At 36.6% G+C, this 20,460-nt stretch overlaps 1 protein-coding gene across 1 annotated transcript in view; it reads left to right on the top strand.

Moving 5' to 3' along the window:
• The window catches only part of LOC131167400 (vacuolar protein-sorting-associated protein 37 homolog 1), a 28,916-nt gene extending 18,429 nt beyond the window's left edge, over positions 1–10,487 (top strand). Inside the window, 4 exon segments of the mRNA XM_058126210.1 lie at positions 9,687–9,726; positions 9,810–9,856; positions 9,971–10,091; positions 10,171–10,487. Coding sequence (XP_057982193.1) covers positions 9,687–9,726; positions 9,810–9,856; positions 9,971–10,091; positions 10,171–10,331 — 369 coding nt within the window. The 3' untranslated portion in view covers positions 10,332–10,487.
• The last annotated feature ends 9,973 nt before the right edge of the window (positions 10,488–20,460 follow it).

The raw sequence follows: 20,460 nt of genomic DNA, 5'->3' as shown, positions 1-20,460 counted from the left end.
ACAGAAAGGTTGAGATGAATTCTCCAAGCACATCATATTAAAAGTTGGTAATGGCCAAAAAATGAATTTTATGGATGACTGCTGGTGTAGGGAAAGGCTCATTAAGAGGGATTACCCTGGTTTGTAGTTCCAGAGGTAAAGAAGTTTTTGTGAAGGATGTCCTGGCTATAATTGATGACCGCGTCTGCTGGCTGCCTGCTTTTATTAGAGCTTTGCAGGACTGAGGGATGGAATAGATCGAATATTTCTGAAAAGTCTTTGCAGAGTTTCAATTTAGCCTGATAATAAGGGTTATTTGGTGTAGGATCAGAAATTTATTTATTTATTTATTTTTAAGTTGAATTGTGTATCACTTGCTGTATGGGGAGAAAAGGGGGAATATCCATAGAAAACAATCTGGAAAAATGAAGCACCTCATTAATTTCAAATTTTCCTTTGGTTAGAGGGTTGGGAGTCTCTTCTTGCTTGGGGTAATCTGAAGAAAAAAGGATGTTATGCGGATTGTCAATATATGCACATTGTGTAGAAAGGATAAGCCCGCGAGGAGTGTGTTGTGGGACTCAGGCACCTGCTTCTTCCTTGCCCTATTGCCAAGTGGAATCTGGACCATGTTCTTATGTTGCTTGGCTTGAAGTGGGTTATATCTTATATACCAGAAAGGGTAACAGAGCCACTCATGTTGTGAAGAGTATGTTTGTCATTAATAGTAAAAGAGCATGGCAGATTCTTCCAGGTTGCATATAAGGGACCTTGGGAGATATACTAACAGAATTTTGAATGCTGGGAATCTGGACTTGACAATCTGACTGGGATTATTTTGATTTTTGAGCAACAATTTTGTCTGCTTTAATGATTCCAACCATTCTACAGTTACTTATTTGTAGGTTTTTGAGTGAACTAGCTTACTAGATTTTTATTTCTTCCTCAATGTGCTCTTAAGTTATGTACATCCTCTCTTTGTATGTGTTTCTTCACTGTTTTGTTATATTAATCTCTATGCGCTCTAATATTTTCGACAGTGGAATTTATTGCTGGCTTTCCCTTTTTGCCTGTTTTTAGTACTTTACCTAGTATCTTCTGAACTTGTAGTTATCTCTATCGGAAGGCTCTTGTAAGGAAGAACATAGCACTTTAGCTGAGGCACAGCAAAAATAGGAACCCTGTTCTCTTGGTGTACTATAAATAAACTAGTTGTTTGGTATTTAACTCTTCTTTACCTAAAAATTCATGCCAGGGGCTGGGGGAGGGTTGGGGGGTGTGGAGATAAAGGAGAGGGAGTGGGAGGGACAGGGGAAGAAAGAAGGGTGAGGGGAGAACAAATCTCTCAATGCATAAATTTGTATTATGTAATTTCATTGCTGTGTTATAATCTGATGGTCCTACATTTAGTGATTATGACGGTTTCAAGGCTTACTGCCTTATGTACAATGTGGCATTAGGTTTAATGCTTAAGAAATTTCAAGTCATATTTGTAAAATCTTTTGAAGTGCTATTTGGATTAAGTTTTGGGCTGATAATATTATTATGACAGCGTCATGTCTATGTTGATTGTGTACAAGCCTAAATGAGATGAGTCTTATCTTGCTTGGTTCGTAAAGCAATTAAGGTTGATATGTAGAGTTGAGCTTGGCTTTTATGTTAGCAAACTAGCTTGCTGAGCTTCTTACTGAGTTGGGCCTAAGTATTTGTGAGGTAGTTCAATTTGTTTCAGGTGTTAGATGATACTTAGGACATTAAGCAGTAAGGTGCACTAGGATTTCAGTCACCAAGGAATCTGGTCCTGCATATGTTCATCAGTTCTCATTTGTGATAATTCTGACTTGTTTTGAAGAGTGAATTTCTTTTCGCTCATGAGAAAGTGGGAACTCTGGAAAACAGATTTTGTGCACCTTTTTGTGGAGTTGTTTGGAGATAATTAGTGAACATAAAAGCATAAAGAATTTTGACCAGAATATACAAATGGAAAGGTTTTGAAAGTTCACAATTCCTGGAGTTACTTGGCACAGAGGAATTCTGACAAAGAGCATTTCCTCATTGCGACAAAAGAAAAAATAAAATAAAAAAGGAACTTATAAAATGTACAGAGAACTGGCTGCATCTATATTGGAAATGATTGTTCAATGAACAAAGTATTTTGGTAGAAAGTTAGCTCGAGTCTGAAAACTCCATTTTAAACAGATGTTTGAAGAAACACTCTTTACAATTTGAGGTGGGGAGGGTTTCTCAGATTCATTTTGGGAAAGATCCATGATTGGGAAATGATGTTCTATCCGTCTCTTATCCTCATCTCTTTCAATTGAACTCAGTGCAGGATAGTATGATTTCTTTCTTTGTTGTTTTGTTTCGGTCAACCCTTGTTTTCTCGAAATTTTCATTTTAGAATATCTCTAAGTGATGGAGAACTGATGGGACTTCCGTCCTTCTTGTTGTTATTGAACAATTATCATTTTTCTTCAGCTAGGGATACTTGTTCTTGAGCTTTGGATCATTTGGGGGCTTATTCTTGTAATTCTTTTTTTTTTTTCGTTTTTTGTTTTTTGTTTTTTTTTCTTGGAGTTTTTGACCCATTCTAATTCTTGTTTTCCTCCTCTATACTTGTGTATCTAGAAGGCCAAAGCTCCCCCAAAGATTAATGCTTTCATTTGGCTGACTATGCATACTAATAATCTGTTGCAAATCAGGAGACATTTGAAGGCCTCATCTCCAGATGCTTGTGTACTCTGTTATTTGAATTCTGAATCTGCATTTCATTTGTTCTTGCACTGTGACTTTGCTTGGAGCATCTGGAGTAAATTATTTGGAGTGTTGGGACTTGGGAGAAGCTTGGGTTTGCTCAGTGTCGATGGAAGGAATGTTGGCTATTTCTTTTGAGGCTTTTGGAAGAAGGATAGGGCTGTTCTTTAGAAATTCTGTATATTTGCTGTGCTGTGAGGACCATGGTTGGAGTCTAATGCACGGATTTCTTTTCAGGGAAAGAATTGAGTTGTTAGCTGATTTGGGTTAATGGGCCTCTCTATGGTGCATTGGCTTTGGATGTTTTAAGGGAGCTAGCTTTTCAGAAATCCAGTGAGATTGGAGGAATTTTTTGTTTGACATTTCATACTATTTTTTCTTTAAACTCCGCCTGTGATGCACTTAAATGTCCTAATTTTTTCACACACAGCCGGTCCCAAGCCCGGGTTAAGGAGGAGGGTTGCGTTAGGTAGCTAACAGCCAGCGTAAAATTTGTCAGATCACTATGATATGAATCCTTACCGAATATTTGCTGGGGCGTCCCCTACGAGCGACGCGTTGCACTTGAACCACCCGGGTGTAGCGAAAAGTGGGCGAGGGTGGGCTAGGTCGTTGCCCCGAAGCGACGCGCCGTGTCGGCGCCCGGGTACGGTGTCAAATATGCGAGGGTTCCTGCATCATTCTGGACGTGGGCAGGTAAAGACGTTAGTTCAGGAAACTAGGATTAGATTAGCAACTTGGAATATAGGGACACTTACGGGTAAAAGCATGGAAATTGTGGATACAATGATTAGAAGAAGAATTAATATAATTTGCCTTCAAGAAACTAAGTGGGTGGGGGAGAAAGCTAGAGAAATCGGTAAATCAGGTTTTAAACTTTGGTACACTGGAAAAGAAAAATATAAGAATGGAGTAGGCATTATTATAGACAAAAACTTAAAAGATAGCGTTGTGGATGTAATTAGAGTAAGGGATAGAATTATAAAAATCAAAATGGTATTAGGACAAGAGATAATAAATATCATTAGTGCTTATGCTCCTCAAGTTGGCTTAGCAGAAAATCTTAAGAGACAATTTTGGGAAGATATGGATAGTATTATACAAGGCATACCAGGGACTGAGAAAATATTTATAGGAGGAGATCTGAATGGACACGTTGGAAGAGATAATAAAAATTATGAAAGGATACATAGAGGATATGGATATGGAGACAAAAATGAGTCTGGGGAGATGATCTTAGACTTTGCTATGTCATATGATTTTAGTATAATGAATACTTGCTTTAAGAAGAGAGAAGAACACTTAATAACCTTTAAAAGTGGACAAAATAGAAGTCAAATAGATTTTTTTTTAACTAGGAGGGTAGATCGTTTATCATGCAAGGATTGTAAAGTTATTCCAGGTGAAAGTTTAACCACACAACATAGAGTCTTAGTGTTAGATATATGCATTAAAAAATGGAAGAAAAAGGATAAAATAAATCAGTGTAGGAGAACTAGATGGTGGAACCTAAAAGGAGAAAATATAATAAAATTTAAAGATAAAATGATCAAAGATGGGGATTGGACCTTAGAAGATGGGATAGATTCAAATACTCTTTGGAATAGATTAGCTAACTCTATTAAAAAATAGCAAAAGAGATTTTAGGCGAATCAAGGGGAAGATTCTCAAATAGCAAAGAAAGTTGGTGGTGGGATAAAGATGTACAAAAAATCATAAAGACAAAAAGAATTTGGTATAAAACGTGGCAAAAATGTAGAAACAACGATAACTTTGAAAGATATAAGGAGGCAAGAAAAGATGCAAAAAGGGCCGTTAGTGAAGCTAAATATAGATCATTTAATAGTTTGTATGATAGATTAGGTACAAAAGAAGGGGAAAGAGATATACTTAAACTTGCTAAAGTTAGAGAAAGGAAGAACAAGGACTTAGGAAATATAAAATGTATAAAAAGTGAGGATGATATTGTCTTGGTTAAGGACGAAGATATTAAAGAAAGATGGAGAAGTTACTTTAGTAAGTTGTTTAATGAAAACCAAATAGAAGACTTAAATTTAGAATTGTCAAATGAGGAAAAGACTAAAAATATAAGATTTATTCGAAAAATTAGAGTTAACGAAGTTAAGTTTGCACTAAAAAGGATGAAAAATGGGAAAGCTATGGGACCAGATAACATCCCAATTGAAGTTTGGAAATGCTTGGGTGCTAACGGAATTATATGGTTAACTAATTTATTTAATACAATTGTAAAAACTAAGAAAATGCCAGATGAATGGAGGAAAAGCACTTTAATACCTATATACAAAAATAAAGGAGATATTCAAAATGGTAATAACTATCGTGGAATTAAACTTATGAGTCATACGATGAAACTATGGGAAAGAGTAGTTGAACAAAGATTAAGGTTAGAAACGAAGATCTCAGAAAATCAATTTGGTTTTATGCCTGGGAGATCTACCACAGAAGCTATTTATCTTTTAAGAAGATTAATGGAAAAGTTTAGGGAAAAGAAGAGGGACTTGCATATGATATTTATTGACCTTAAGAAAGCATATGATAGGATACCTAAGGAAGTTTTATGGTGGGTTTTAGAAAAAAAGGGTGTATGTTCTAGGTATACCGATGTCATTAAGGATATGTACGATGGAGTAATGACTAGTGTAAAGACCATAGATGGAGAAACTAGAGAATTTCCAATTACCATAGGTGTACATCAAGGATCTGCTTTGAGTCCTTATCTTTTTGCTTTAGTGATGGACCAATTGACTAAAGAGTATTCAAAAGGAGGTTCCATGGTGTATGTTGTTTGCAGATGATATTGTATTAATTGATGAAACTAGGGATGGAGTAGAGGCTGAGTTAGAATTATGGAGAGAAGCTTTGGAATCCAGAGGCTTTAAGATAAGTAGAAATAAAACAGAATATATGAAATGTAATTTTAGTAATGATAGGAGGAATATTGGAGACAAAGTTAAACTTGATGATGAAGAAATAAATAGTACTTGTAGATTTCGATACCTTGGATCTATTATGCAAGCTGAAGGAGAAATTGAAGATGATGTAATGCATAGAGTTAAAGCAGGTTGGGTAAAATGGAGAAGTTCTTCAAGTGTTCTATGTGATCGTAGAATACCCTTAAAATTGAAAGGGAAGTTTTATAGGATATCTATAAGACCAGCTATGCTATATGGATCAGAATGTTGGGCGACGAAGAAATATAATATCCAAAAAGTAAAAGTTGCCGAGATGAGGATGCTTAGATGGATGAGTGGTATAACATTAAAAGATAAATTAAGGAATGAACATATTCGTGGTAAGTTAGGTGTGGCTCCTATAGAAGATAAGATAAGGGAAGGACGACTCAGATGGTATGGACACTTGCAACGTAGGCCTTATAGTGCACCTGTGAGGAAGAGTGACTTATTTACTGTGGGGGGCAGTAGAAGGGGTAGGGGTAGACTTAAAATAACTTGGGAGGAGATAGTGAGTAAGGATTTAATGTCTTTGAATCTATCAAAAGAAATGGTCCATGATCGCATAAATTGGCGGAAAAGGATTCATATAGCCGACCCCACTTAGTGGGACTAAGGCTTGGTTTTGTTGTTGTTTTGTGTTGTTGTTGTTGTTTCCTTTTCTGGACTTTTCCAGAATTTTGATGGGAGATGCCTTATTCTCCACTTTATAAATTCTTCTCTTATTAATGAAATCTTTTCTTTTTCCATAAAAGAACAAAATAAAATAGAGACATCTGTTTACTACACTTGCTGTAAGTAGCAAAGATAAAATACTTATTATTCTTCATTGAAACCCTTTTGTTTAAAAAAAAAAAATTGTAATATAAATCTTTCAAGATCAGATATTTGCCCATCCCCATTATGTTCTACCTAAAATATAAATATTTGAAATTATGATGTCATGGAACTATATACAATAATTTTTTGTGAAGCTATGCCTAACTAAGAGCATAGTAGTGATTATTACCGAAGGCAATATGGCATGTTGTGAGTTACAATTGTTGAGTTGGTTGTTCATCCTTACTATGATTTTTGGTGGATCAAATATAGGATGTCACCAGTGCCACTCTTGAGTTATAATGGGGACAGGTGGGCAGGTGTTAATTTCTTTGTTCGCTGAAGCAGTGAAAAATAATTGTACTTCCAATATTATCTTCTTCAAGCCTGGTGAGTTTAATAATTTAATTTATAAAGAGGATTAGGTTATTTTAGTGTAGTGCTAAGAGATTTTAACTAGTTTGATAAAATTAAAAATGAATTATTTGCCTGAACATTTAAAATTCTTTGATCATCATTCCAATCTTCCTGATTTCATACTCTTTAAGTGTTTTGGCGCTTGTCACAGATGTAGGGCAACAAGCAAGATATCCTGAAGATCCTTGAGAATAATTAAAAAGAGTTGGGTCAAGGAATTGTTGGGTCTAATTTGTTGTTTACTATGTGTTTAGTTAAATAAGATAGTATTATGTGTATTTGGGGGCTTGTTTGTAGTATTTGTGTATTCTAGGGGTTTGTTTGTAATTCATGTTGTTTTAGGGGTATATGTATAATTTCATGTGCTTAGAGGCTTTCTTATAAATAGTGTGTGAAAACCATGCTGTAAGCACTTATTGTTGAATTTGAATTGGAACTGAACATGAGTTCCCCCTTGGTATCTCCTCTGTCCTTCCCCTTCCACTTTTAATTTCTCCATGGCTGCAGAATCTTGATGCTGCCCCAGCATTATTTGGTTTCAGAGCCCAACTTCGATCTCCTTTCTTCCATTTCAATCCCCCCATCTCCCCCTTTCCTCTTCTCTTCGGTCTGTTCTTCTCTCCCTCTCCATTAATCAGTCTCCTTCTTTCCTTCTATGTTCACCCCTCATCTCATCATCTCTGTTCTGAAATTTCAGTATTTAAAAAAATAAAAATAAAAGAACACTGAAAAGCAGTCCTGAACAATTTTGAAAATTCCAATTGTATTCCCAATTCTCCGAACTCTACTTTCCAGTGACCATGCTGCAACAACATCCATTCCATTGCAATCAGAAGCCTCCCAAACTTTCCCTCAAAATTGCAACCTTCCCTAAAAATTGCATCACCATCTGATCAGTCGTGTGGCCCCATGCGTTGGCCAAACATACTCTGGTCGTCAGCCTTCAAGAATCCCTAGTGTCCTTTGTTTTTCTCATCACATCACCACCATCACTGTGCTCCCGACCCCCTGATCTGCACCTGCCTGAAGTTTCATCGCTGGAGTCTCACCACTGGCTATTCATGTGCCGGCGAAGCACGTGAGGAAGTCTCCCAAAGTCCTCTGCAATTTCCTGTCTTGCGAGAAATTGCCTGCAGCCACGATATTCCCCCCTATAGTTTGATCTGCAGGTTGATATTTTGATTGCGGACACATTTTATATTGCAAACAAGCATGATAATTTGGCACAAAACCCTAGAAATTGTCATTGCCAGCATAAAAAATCAGATTCTATTGCTGCAATTTGAGAGTTTTGTAAAAAAAATTGTTTCATTTCAGCAAGACACTCTGGATTAAGGTGAATTGAAGATATTTTTTAAAAATTGGGAGTCAAGTCTATTGTTTTTGAAGGATTAGTTTGAGAAATTGTGGGCAAGTTTGTGAAGATTTTTTGGTGATATATGGTTGCAGTGTATACAAGTATAAATCCAGCAAACATGGGGACAAATAATTGGACAAAGAAATGATAAATCATTTATCATACCTTGGGCACAATTTCAAGCTTTTCCACATCTTTATCAAGCTTGGAGGAATTGTTTGCAAAATCATCATTGATGGACAATGCCTTACGAATATGGTTTCTATAAATGGAGTCGTTCGTATGCAACTTCATCCATAACCTCATCTAGAGCCTGTGTTTAGTTCCTATTCAAATGGGTGCCTACTTTGATAATGGTTGGTGTGATATCATACCTATAAAGATAGACCATGTACTTCTTGGTTCTTCCTGGTTGCATAATTTGGGTGTGATTCAAGGACATGAGAACACATGTCTTCTGCTATAAAGAAGACCACCTTAAAGCCTGCACTACCAACTAAACATGACAGAATCCTCTTAGAGATACTCAACTTGAAGACACTACAAGCAAGGAAATGAATGTGTTTGAAAACATCCAGAGTCTTTCAAACATTCCCATTGTAGAGTTGTCATCCCCAATGAGTTAATTGTTGCCAACTCTCAATTCAAGTCTATGATGCTGCCAAAGGATCGTGATTTCCTGTATCATTCAACCGCTGGCTTTTGAAGAATTCAAGTTTGCTCTTAATTCTGATCCTCCAACACTTAAAAATTTGAGGCCAAATTTTTTCTAACTAGGGGAGAGTTGATGTAGGACAAGAAGCCAAACCTTGGGAAGATCCTTGTTGGAGAATAATTAAGAAGAGTTGGATTAAGGAATTGTTGGATTTAATTAGTAGTTTACTATGTGTTTAGCTTAATTAAGATAATATTATGAGTACTTGGGGGCTTGTTTGTAGTATTTGCGTTTTCTAGGGGATTGTTTGTAATTCATTTTGTTTTAGGGGTATATGTGTAATTTCATGTGCTTAGAGGTTTTCTTGTAAATAGTGTGTGAAATCCATGTTTTAAGCAATTATTGTTGAATATGAATTGGAATTGAATGTGTGTTCCCCCCTGCTATCTCCTCTCTCCTTCCCCTTCTCTCTTCTAATTTCTCCATGGCTGCAGAACCACGATGCTGCCCCTGCAACAGTTACCAAGGCACTAGATATAATTATCACTGAACTAGCTCAATTATCAATACTTAATAATTATCAAAGTGTGAAGCGACAGCGGTGGTTTTATTGCAGAACAATAGAATCATTTGCAGTTATTTCTCTGCATTTTGATGTGAATTTTTTTTTTCCTACTTTGGGCTTGTAGGCCTCTTAACTGTTTCTTGTGCTCTTTCATGCAACTGACATCAGCTAAGGGATGAACTTCGGAAGGAAACACTGCAGCTTACAAGTGAGTATCTAGCTTGTCTGTATTATTACTGTTATTATGGTTGCTATTATTCTACTAGGTAGCTGATTAGATTGCATCAACAGGGGAGAATTTAGAAAAGGAGCCTCGCATAATGGAGCTGAGAAATCAGGTGAATGTTTGATGCTTGTTTGCATCGTCTTTCTTGAAGCCTGACTTCAGAGCATTATTTATTAATTTGCATTTTTTTTATATTCTTATTATTTTTTTCTATCTGGGATCACAGTGCAGAATCATCCGTACAACAGAGCTGGCTGCTGCTCAAGAGAAATTAAATGAACTAGAGAAGAGAAAAGAAGAAATTTTGAAGTTCCATTCCCCTGCCTCATTGCTTAGAAGATTGCAAGGTATAAAGGCATGGTCAAATATGTGATCTGGTTCTAAAAGCTCTTTGCTATAAAAATTTAATGGAGATGTGATTTGCAGAGGCTATGAATCAAACAGAGGAAGAGTCTGAAAGCTTGCATAAGCAGCTTCTTGACCGGGAGATGGAGCTTGGGGCTTTTGTACAGAAATACAAGAGGCAGCGCACAACTTATCAGAGACGGGCACTCACCTATATTTCAGCAAAGACATCAATTGGATGATCCCCGCAAAATAAGATGTATATTGAGTTATGAAATGATTTTCTTGCTTTAGCGACTTATATTGTTATAATTTGGATGCAATTAGGAACTGTTTTGTATTATTGTTGTGATATAATGATTCGTTGTTCATAAGTGAACCCTCATGTGCTCACCAAATCTGATTTTGCAAATTTTTTTCAGTCTTTACGGCGGATGATGTTTGATTCAAAATTTTAATTTCACTCTTTTTTTCCGCTCTCATTAAACCTCCGCTCCCCATTTTCCAATGCCAAGAGAAGAATATCTTTTACCAGTGTTGGTGTTTGAGGTAAAAACAGACCAAGTTCTTTGAGAAGAGGTTGAAGCCATGTTAATTCAGCTGAAGAAGATGCCAAGGATTTGGTATTCAGCTTTTATAGATGATCTAGCTACAGTTTTTTTGTTTCTTAGAGCTCCATGATATGAGATGGTGGTCAAGATAGATGCAAAAGCCACCGGTTGATCGTTGATCATTCAGACAACCACCCCAATCCACATCGGAATAAGCTTGAAGAACAAAACTTGATTGAGAAGCAAAAAATAAACCATGGTTTATTGTACCATTGAGGTATTTCACGACACTTCAGTGCACTCTAATGAGTAAGTTTGGGTAAGTGCATAAATTGACAGTTTATTCACAGCAAATGATATATCTGGGCGGGTGACATTGAGGTATTGAAGACCTCCAACTAAGCATTTGTAGAGAATATGATCATCAAAATCAGGTTAATCAAATTTAGAAAGCTTAAGGGATGCGACCATTGGTGAGGACATGGGTTCGGATTGAAGCATGTTGCTGTGGGTGAGTAAATTTTTGATATATTTTCTTTGTGAGATCAACAAACCATTTGTGGTATGATCAATTTCAAGACCCAAAAAGAAAGACAAATTCCCAAAATCCTGAACAAGGAAGGCAATAGGCATGGCAGCAATCAAAGTATCAATAACAGAAGAGTTAGACGCAGTTATCACTATGTCATCGGCATAGACAAGCAAGAAAATTCTAACAGCACCATTACTGAAAATAAAAAGTGAAGGACCAGCTTTGGAGGCAAGAAGTCCATACTCAAGTTGCCAGGAACTGAGTTGATCGAACCAAGCTCTTGGAGCTTGCTTCAATCCATAAATTGCCTTGTTGAGCTTGCGCACAAATGGAGGATGAGTTGGGTCCACCAAGCCTTGGGGCTACTGCATAAAGACATCATCACTAAGAGTTCCATGCAAAAAAGGCATTCTCAATATATAGCTGGAGCAATGCCCAGTGTCGAGACACAACAATGGACACGATAAGAAGAATTGTCGAAGGTTTAACCACGGGACTGAATGTCTCGTGGAAGTCAAGTCCAGGCTGTTAATGAAAGCCTTTGGCCACTAATTGGGCCTTTCGTCACTAAAATGGACCATTTGCATTGGTCTTGGTGCGATATACCCAGGGATCACCCAAGAGTGTTTGAAGAGGGAATAGGTGGCACAAGCCTCCAAGTATGGTTGTGAGTCAAAGCAGCAAACTCCTGGGGCATTGCCACACACCAATTCGGAAATTTTGAAGCCACTATGTAGCTTGAAGGCTCATCGGGAATAGGAACAGTGGTGGTGAGGCATTGGTGAGCTAGCTAGGGCACAGTACCATCGGAGAACACTCTAAGGCGGGAGGAATTGGTTTGGGAACGAGTTATTATGGGGGACCGAGGAGGGACATGATTGGAGGATCATTTGAGGGGATGGAGATGGAAGGAGGCGGGGTGTTTGATGTTTGATGAGATCGGGAGGTAGAAGGAGGTGTAGGAGAAGATATTTGTGGTAGTGGACTGGGGTTTGGGCCGAGAACAGAAGGTGACTATGAGTGAGTTGGGCTAGTGGGAGGTTAGTGCAGAGCTAGGCTGAGTATTGAAGGTGATATAATGGGTAAGGAGGCTAGAGTAGGAGCGGACGGAGAAGAGTTTGTGGGCCGTGATTGAGAAGGTGTATTGAGCAGAGACTGTGCAAGAGGAAATGAGTTTTCATAAAAAATGACATCACGTGATATGTATAGTCTATTGTTTGAGAGATCTAGATACTTTTATCCCTTGTGGGAAGCACTATAGCCAAGGAATAAGCAAGGAGTGAACTGAAAATTAAATTTGTTCGAGAGGTATGGTCGAAGGTTGGGCCAACAAAGGCAACCAAATACCTTCAAAAAATTGTAATTGGGTTCATGATTATAAATCATTGAATAAAGAGATTTATGATTTAATGTTGGTGAGGGGAGAAAATTTATTAAATGAACCGCAATTTCAAAGGCATCGGCCCAATATGAAAAGGAAAGAAATGCTTGGGCCAAGAGGGCAAGCCCCGGTTTCAACAATATGACTATGCTTTTTCTCAACAAGCCCATTTTGTTGATGAGTGTGAGGACATAAAAGGCGATGTTGAATTCCAACTTTTTGACACATGACAGTGATGGGTTTAAATTCACCACCTCCATTAGTTTGCAAGGTTATTAATTTGGTGTTGAACATTCTTTCAATAAAGGGTAAAAAATTGAAAATATGCAAATAACTAGTTTAATAGGGAACAACCAAGTGAATCTGGTATAGTGATAAAAAAAAACATAGTATTTATAACCCAAACGGGATACATATGAAGATGGACCCTAAAGGTCTGACCAAATTAATTCTAAGGGCCTCTGATACACGACCCGACTTGAAAGAAAGGGAAGCTGATGTGATTTCGCAAGTGGGCAAATTGGGCATTTGAAAGAGGCTTCTGAAGAGCAATACGTCAAACAACTGCTGTGCAGAACGCGATGGACGAGAGCAAGGGAAGGGTGAACCAATCTATGATGCCACTATGGAAGAGAGGTTTTCTGAGTAACATGGGTGGAAGGAGAATATGAAGCGGTGGTAGGAAACACATATAATCCATCACGAGTTGGCCCGATCCGATGAGGAGCGTCTGCTTTGTCTGTGAATCCTTGACAGAGAAATGCGATGAGTGGAACTCAAAGAAACAGTGATTGTCAATGCAAAAACGAAGAAAAAGAAATGAGATTTTTGGTAATCGATGGAACATGAAGGAGATTTATTAAGAAGAAAAGAAGAGGAAGATGTAGGAAAAGAAGAATCACCAAAATTTTGGATGGAAAGTCCTGAGCCATCACCAACCATGATAGTGTCACCACCGCTGTACTATTCTGATGACAGATTCATGTTTGACAGTTCATTTGTGATATGATGTGTAGCAGAAGAGTTAGGATACTACACACTGTCTGAAGATGAGCTAGGAGCAGTGAAATTAGCAGATAAATTTCTAGGAGAATCATAGTGACAAGAATAATTGAACCTATTTCAGCATTGGAGTGCCACATGCCCAATTTTGTTGCAAACTTGGCATGTTGGCCATGGGGATGTGTTCTGCTGAGATGGGTTGCGAGAACCATTTCGATCACCACAAGTTTTGTAGGAATTTCTCCCACGTCCACAACCTTGTCTCCTAGCTCATTGAAAAGGACAACCTCGTGTACCATTAGGAAAGCTGAAATTTGCAAAGAAGTCAAGAGAAGGAGTTATGGTTTTGGTAATATGAGAGTGTCTGTTCTCTTGAATGAGAAGAAGTTGGTACAGTTCATGGGTGGTCAAAGGATTGGCTCTGGTTGTAATGGAGGTTATGAAGGGTTCATAAGAGGGTCATATGTCATTTAAGAGATAGGAAACAAGCTCTTTATCAGAGAGAACATTTCCAGTTGCTGCAAGCGAGTTGGCTAGAAGTCAAACATTTTCAAAATATTCAGAGATGGTTTGTTTTCCACAAGAGAGGTTGGTGAGTTGGAGCCTAGTATGAAACTCTTTTTCTGGTGAGTGAGAGGAGAACATGGAGGAGAGGGAAGACCATAGTTCTCGGGATATGGAAGATGAGAGCACATGACCTAAAATGGATTTTGAGAGAGAGGAGAACAGTACACTTAGGACCAATTGGTTAGTACGTCTCCGGGCTAAGAAAGCAGGGTTGGGTTTGGGTATTTGATCTGTGGTCATAATGAGAAATTCAGGTGGGGAAGCGAGCGAGCCATCAACATAGGAGAAGAGTTCTTGACCCCTTAGGTCAGCTGTGATTTGAACTTTCTAGAGGAGATAGTTTTCTGTGATGGGTTTGGCGGTGACAATATGAGAGAATGAAAAAGCAATGGAAGGCACTGAGGGATGAGATGTAAGTTGAGGTGTAGGCCTAAGAAGGGGAGAGGGGGGGGGGGGGGGGGGGGGGGGGGGGTGTGGGGGTAACACTTAAACAATTTTTGCCACCATTTAAACAAGTGTTCTAAGTATACAAAGGCTATCAATAATCATAATAAATATATATGAATGCAAATGTGCTGAAATTAAAGAGTTAAAGGGAAGAGAAAACAAAATCGAGTTTTTACAAGGTTTGGCAATATTTGCCTACATTCTTACCTCAAGAAAACCAATTGAGGATTCCACTAACCACTCCTTCAATAGGCAGAGATGCCTCACTCCTTCACTAGGTGGAGATGTCTTTACAATCTCTTAAGTGAAATACCCCTTTCACTTGACATGATTCACTCTTGAATTGTTAGAGTACAATGTGGAATCAAGATAATTGGTGTCAATGAATGCTCCTAAATTGAGCTAATAAGTACAGTGAAAAATGACACACTAATACACTCCTAAATGAATAAGAATAAAACTCAAAGAAGTAATGAAGGTTCTCTAAGATTTAGAGAGCAAGAGAGAAAATGATTTTCACAAAAGATCAAGATGCTTGGCTTTCTTGCTAAATGATACCAATAATAATCCCAATGTTAAAAAACAAGTTTAGAAGCCTTGTATTTATAGGAAAAACTGTGTTCTAGCTGTTTTATGGCTATTGGACGAATTCAATAATTTAATATTTTGAAAAATTAGTCGTTTTATAGCCGTTGGGATAATAATCCTACAGGTTTCGGTCAACTGACCTGGAGTTCGGTCACTTGAATTGCCAAGAGCAGGACCAGTGCACGACCAATAGCAATTCAATCGACTAAGTCCCCTACTTTAGGCATCCGAACTGGGTGGAGCACCAAAACCTTTAGTTTTTCATTCCAAAATTGATTTTAACATTTTTAAATAATTTTTGTACTTTTATAAAATGGTTTTTTCATGAAATTTAGAGTGTCTAAAGTTCAACTAAGGTCACTTATAGGTTTCATCACATTATCAAGGGTAGTGTACTCACATAGGTTCTATTTGTAATATACATTAAAAAAATTCTCCAAGTCTTTAAGCTTGGTATTTATAAGCTTCATGATCATACCCAAATAAAATCATCTTGTATGCTTCATGGCTTCCAATTTTACATCTGTTATTGTGCTTAAACCTTAATTCCATTGAACACACTTAATAGCACAATTAAAAGCCTTAGTTTGATAGTCATTATCAAAATGGCATGAAACCTTGATAGGCCAAAAATCTCCCATTTTTTGATAATGACAAATAAGGAGCAAAATGAGATTGCCTTGATAAGGCTCCTCCTCACAACTTGCATAAAAATAAAAATAAAAATAAAAATAAAAATAGCAATGTAGAGCATTTTAGGCATATTAGGATCAAGACTTAGAATTTTTCAAGTTATTGTCTTTTAAGCTCAACTTTGATTATATTTGCTTCCAAGATTTATAATGACTCTAAAAAGATTTTCAACCATGCTTAGGAGTGATTACGTCATTTTAGATGCTACATGCTATATGATATAATCATTAGGTGCAAGCATGTATCAATGCTCAAAATAAATATTCATGGCTAAAAATTACATCAATTCATATCTACTGTTTTATTCGATCATTCATGCATTTTTCATCAAGTCATCTGCTATAATACTCATAAAGCATTAATTTCACATTGCCAACCATATCTAAGTATACCCATGGATAAAAACTCAAAAGCAAGCCATAAATATACATAATGTTCTCAAATCAATAAAACCTTAAAAATACATAAGATACACATAAAGTTCTCAAATCCATAAAAATTGAAAAATACATAAGATACATAAGATCTTCTATTTTGCTATAAGTTTTCCAAGCTTTCCCCCTTTTTCTCTAAGTTCTCCCCCTTTTGGCATCTTCAAAAGGAGTCTAAATCATGATTGGGATCGGATGCTTCTTCATCCTCATCAAAAGAGCCATCCTCATCATCTTCATCATCATTTACTCCTTGGCTTACTTTCATAAGAGATTTCCCTTTAGAAGAGGAAGCACCATCCAATTGAGATTGAAGCTCGTCAATCTTCTTGTTGAGAGTCTTGAAGTTGTAGCGCATTTCCTAGCGAAACTATAATAACCCAAAAAAAAAAAAAAAAAGTACAGAATAATAATAATGGTCATTTAGTTAGTATCAAAACGAAAGTATTTTTCTGTTAGGATCCTTGATTCAATATTTGATGCCTAAGAAAGACCTTATCTAAGCGAGTGCTCAGAAACCATTGCGGCTCAGTCGCTCCCTAGAGATCGACTTGCTCAAAATGGAATTTCATAAGATAAATAGGGTAGACACTATTTGTATACTTAAATAAGTATATAAAGTAATGTTTTGACTCACATAATTTGTAAAAATATATGATAAAATAATAATAATATAGGTATCCCATGCGCCCCCACATGAGTCCTGAAGCCGTGTGGAGGTCCACATGAGTCTCGAAACTATGTAGAGCTCATAAAACCGTATGAGCACTATTAGAGTTACGTAGGATCCACTTGGGTCTCAAAGTTGTGTGGAACTCATAAGACCATGTGGGGCTCACATGAGTTTTCAAAATTTGAATTTTATTTTATTTTTATAAATAAAAAAATAAATACTAAAATATAGCTTAAAAATAATAACAATGTTAATAATAATGATTTTAAAAAAATAAAAAAATATTAAAAAATTTAATTAAGTAAATTAATTAAATGGGAGTGTCGGCAAGTACTCCCATTTCCCCCACATGATCCTTATCCCCATCTCATACTTAACCCATACCTAACCCATCCCATGCCTATTCCTTAATTTTAAAAAAAATTATAATTTCACCCATCTCTCCACACTTTTACAAATTTCATTTCTTCTCCAAAATTTTCCTATAAATAGGAATCTCTCAACCTTCATTTTTCACAAAAATTTTTCAAAGAAGAGAAGGATTAGTGAGTGAAAGAATTAGTGGTGGAGGGAAAATTTTGATTATAATTAAATTCTCACTCACCCACTCTTTCCGATCTCATTTTTTAGAGATATTAGTTGTGTTCAAGGTAAATGAAGAGGTAAGTAAATTTAATTATGTTAAATTTTTATTTAAAATTTAAACCCGAATTTATTTGTAAGTAAATTTCGATTATGTTAGTTAGTTTCATAAAATTTTCCTGAGTTTATTTTTACGCATATTTAATTATACCAATTTTATCTTTAATATACTTGCATTTATTTTTGGGTTAAGAAATGTTCTAATCTACTCGGGTAATTTTCAGCATTTCTTTCTATTAAAAAAAAATATATATTTTTAACACAAAAATTGTGTGGCATGAGTTTATTTTTACGTTGCATGTTTCATGAAAAATATGAGTAAAGATGAGATTTTCACGATTTTATTTTAAATTGCATAAATTATAATAAGATGGTTTTAAAACCCCTTATGGCAAAGGAAGTTCAAAGTTACAGATGTTCGGTACCACAACTTAAAGTTTGAACGGATTAGAGTGCACTCACACTGTTTACATAGTGGTTATATATGGTAGTGAATTTCTCCTCAGTGCACATCTGGTTTCGGACCAGGATTTAATAAGGAAAATGTCACTTAATGATTATGTACGTTGATTTAATTTGGTCGGCCGGCCAGCTAAGTCCAGTCTTCAGACCGCACAACCCAGTTATGGGGGCAAACATGACTTAAGGCTAACAGGCTTAAGGGTGATTTTTATAATATATGTTTATTCATATTTAATTACGTGTACAGAGTTATTGATGATTTGAAGGAAAATTATTTGTTTATATGAAAATGGTCATTCTTGTGCCTAAATGATAATTTAAAGGAAACGTATAAGGAAAAGTCTATATATATATATATGTATGTATGTATGTATGTATATAATTAAATATTTTTATAGTTTTAAAGTTAAAAATTTAATTTAATAGTCACAGTATATGATTATTAAATTTTACTATTATAGTTGATGGTAAAAGTGTTATGTAGAAAATTTTAAATTTACATTTATTTTAGAAGTAGTTTTGAAGTTATAGTATTAATTATTATTTTACGAAATTTTAAAAGCTCATTTTGGTCACACACTAATAATAATCTTATTTACTTACTGAGCGTCGTCTCACCCCAATCACATTTTTACATTTCAGATAATTCTGAAGGACATATCGGAAATCAGGCATAGCAAGCATACGGGTGAGAATATGATAGAAAAATAAAGCTTGATTATAAATATTAGTATGATGTTAGATAATTATGTTTGTGTTAGTTTTCTTTTTTTGGAATAAATAATTGTAATATGGTTAATTAGCGCTTTTTTTAATAATAATTGAGTTTATTTACCTCCGCTGTAAATCAATGGTAAAAAGCAAATATCTCAGATCCTTCGGGGTTGGGGTATTACATTTGGTATCAGAGCAATAGGTTATAGGTTCTGTAGACTTTAAGAAATAATTTTACCAGAGCATAGACATAAACCATGATGTGGGTAAGATCGAGTAAACTAGGATGTTTTTCTTTTGCCTATAACTTTGATTAAACTTTAAAAATAAGGTTATGATTTTAAAATAACTCTAGTCCTTTCCCTCAGAATGGACCCGAAGAACAATAACGTGAGTGTTGAAGGAAATGAGAATAATATGGGGACTTACAATGGAGAAGACATCAATGCTACTATTGTGTTGCGCGATATGGCACAAGTTATGGCGGAATTTTTGTAGAACTCCAAGGAACGGAATGGTCCACCAACCCATGAAGGTTGTATGGTTGAACAGTTCAATCAAATGCACCCTCTGACTTTTGAGGGAAAAGCTAATCCAATTGCTGCAAAAGATTGGATGCAAGCAATGGAAGAAATACTACAAGTCCTTCATTGCACGGACGAACAAAAGGTGCAATATGCTGCCTATAAAATGACTGGTGAGGCCAAATGTTGGTGGAACTCAAAAAAGTTACTCCATTGACCTTATAGGTCATATCCCTGTTTTTGATTATGACAAATACTCTGATATTTAATGGTTGATGAGTTTGTGTGCAGGACCAATTGAACGTATCATATGGTGCACGCACATGACATATGAAGTGAAACCCTGAAGACCCTGAAGATAATGTTTATTGTATTTCATTATTATTTAGGTCTGTAATAGTAATTAGGAGAATAAGGTCTGTAATAATTAATGTCTTACTTGCATGGTAGGATCGATAAGCTCAAGACCATAGATGGACCTTTGGGAAACACCCTTCGGTCGACCTTTGGTCGACTAACACCGAATTTTTTTTGTATTTTGAAAAAGGTTTAGAAGAGACCCTAGGACACTCACTCATGCATACATATGATTGATTATTTGATTCGGGTGATTGCATAGGGAAAAAGGATCGAAATATACACATTGTGCACTTTCGGTCGACCGACCAAGGCAGTTCATTTTGCCTCGATTGATCGAATCTGGCTTGGGTTAACAATTTGACTTTAGCTTGATCGACCGAACCAGATAGTTCATTTATAGCCCGATCGACCGAACCCAGGTCCAAGTCAACGGTTGACTATGTCTCGGTCGACTGAATCATTACAGTTCAAATACCCCCGGTCGACCGATATCATCTAAGGTCAACAAATTGACCATCTGGTCGACCGAGAAAAAAATGAATACCAACTACCTGGTCGACCGAGGGTCCTCGGGAGATGCCCTAACGGTTTGGTCGATCGAACCATCTAGTTCATTTCTTTCCGGTCGACCGAACCGCGTTGTTTGGAAAAATCGCCCTTCCTGGTGGACTGAGAGCATAGTTCATTTCTCCCTGGTCGACCGAACCTCGGTAATTTTACCCTCGACACATGTGTCCGGTCGACCGAGTCCCCAGTTCATTTTTGTCCTAGTCGACCAAAAATGTTTTTGGTCGACCGAAGCTC

Source organism: Malania oleifera, chromosome 11 (genome assembly GCF_029873635.1).
Source record: "Malania oleifera isolate guangnan ecotype guangnan chromosome 11, ASM2987363v1, whole genome shotgun sequence".
NCBI lineage: Eukaryota > Viridiplantae > Streptophyta > Magnoliopsida > Santalales > Ximeniaceae > Malania > Malania oleifera.
This window is presented reverse-complemented; position numbering and strand designations above follow the sequence as displayed.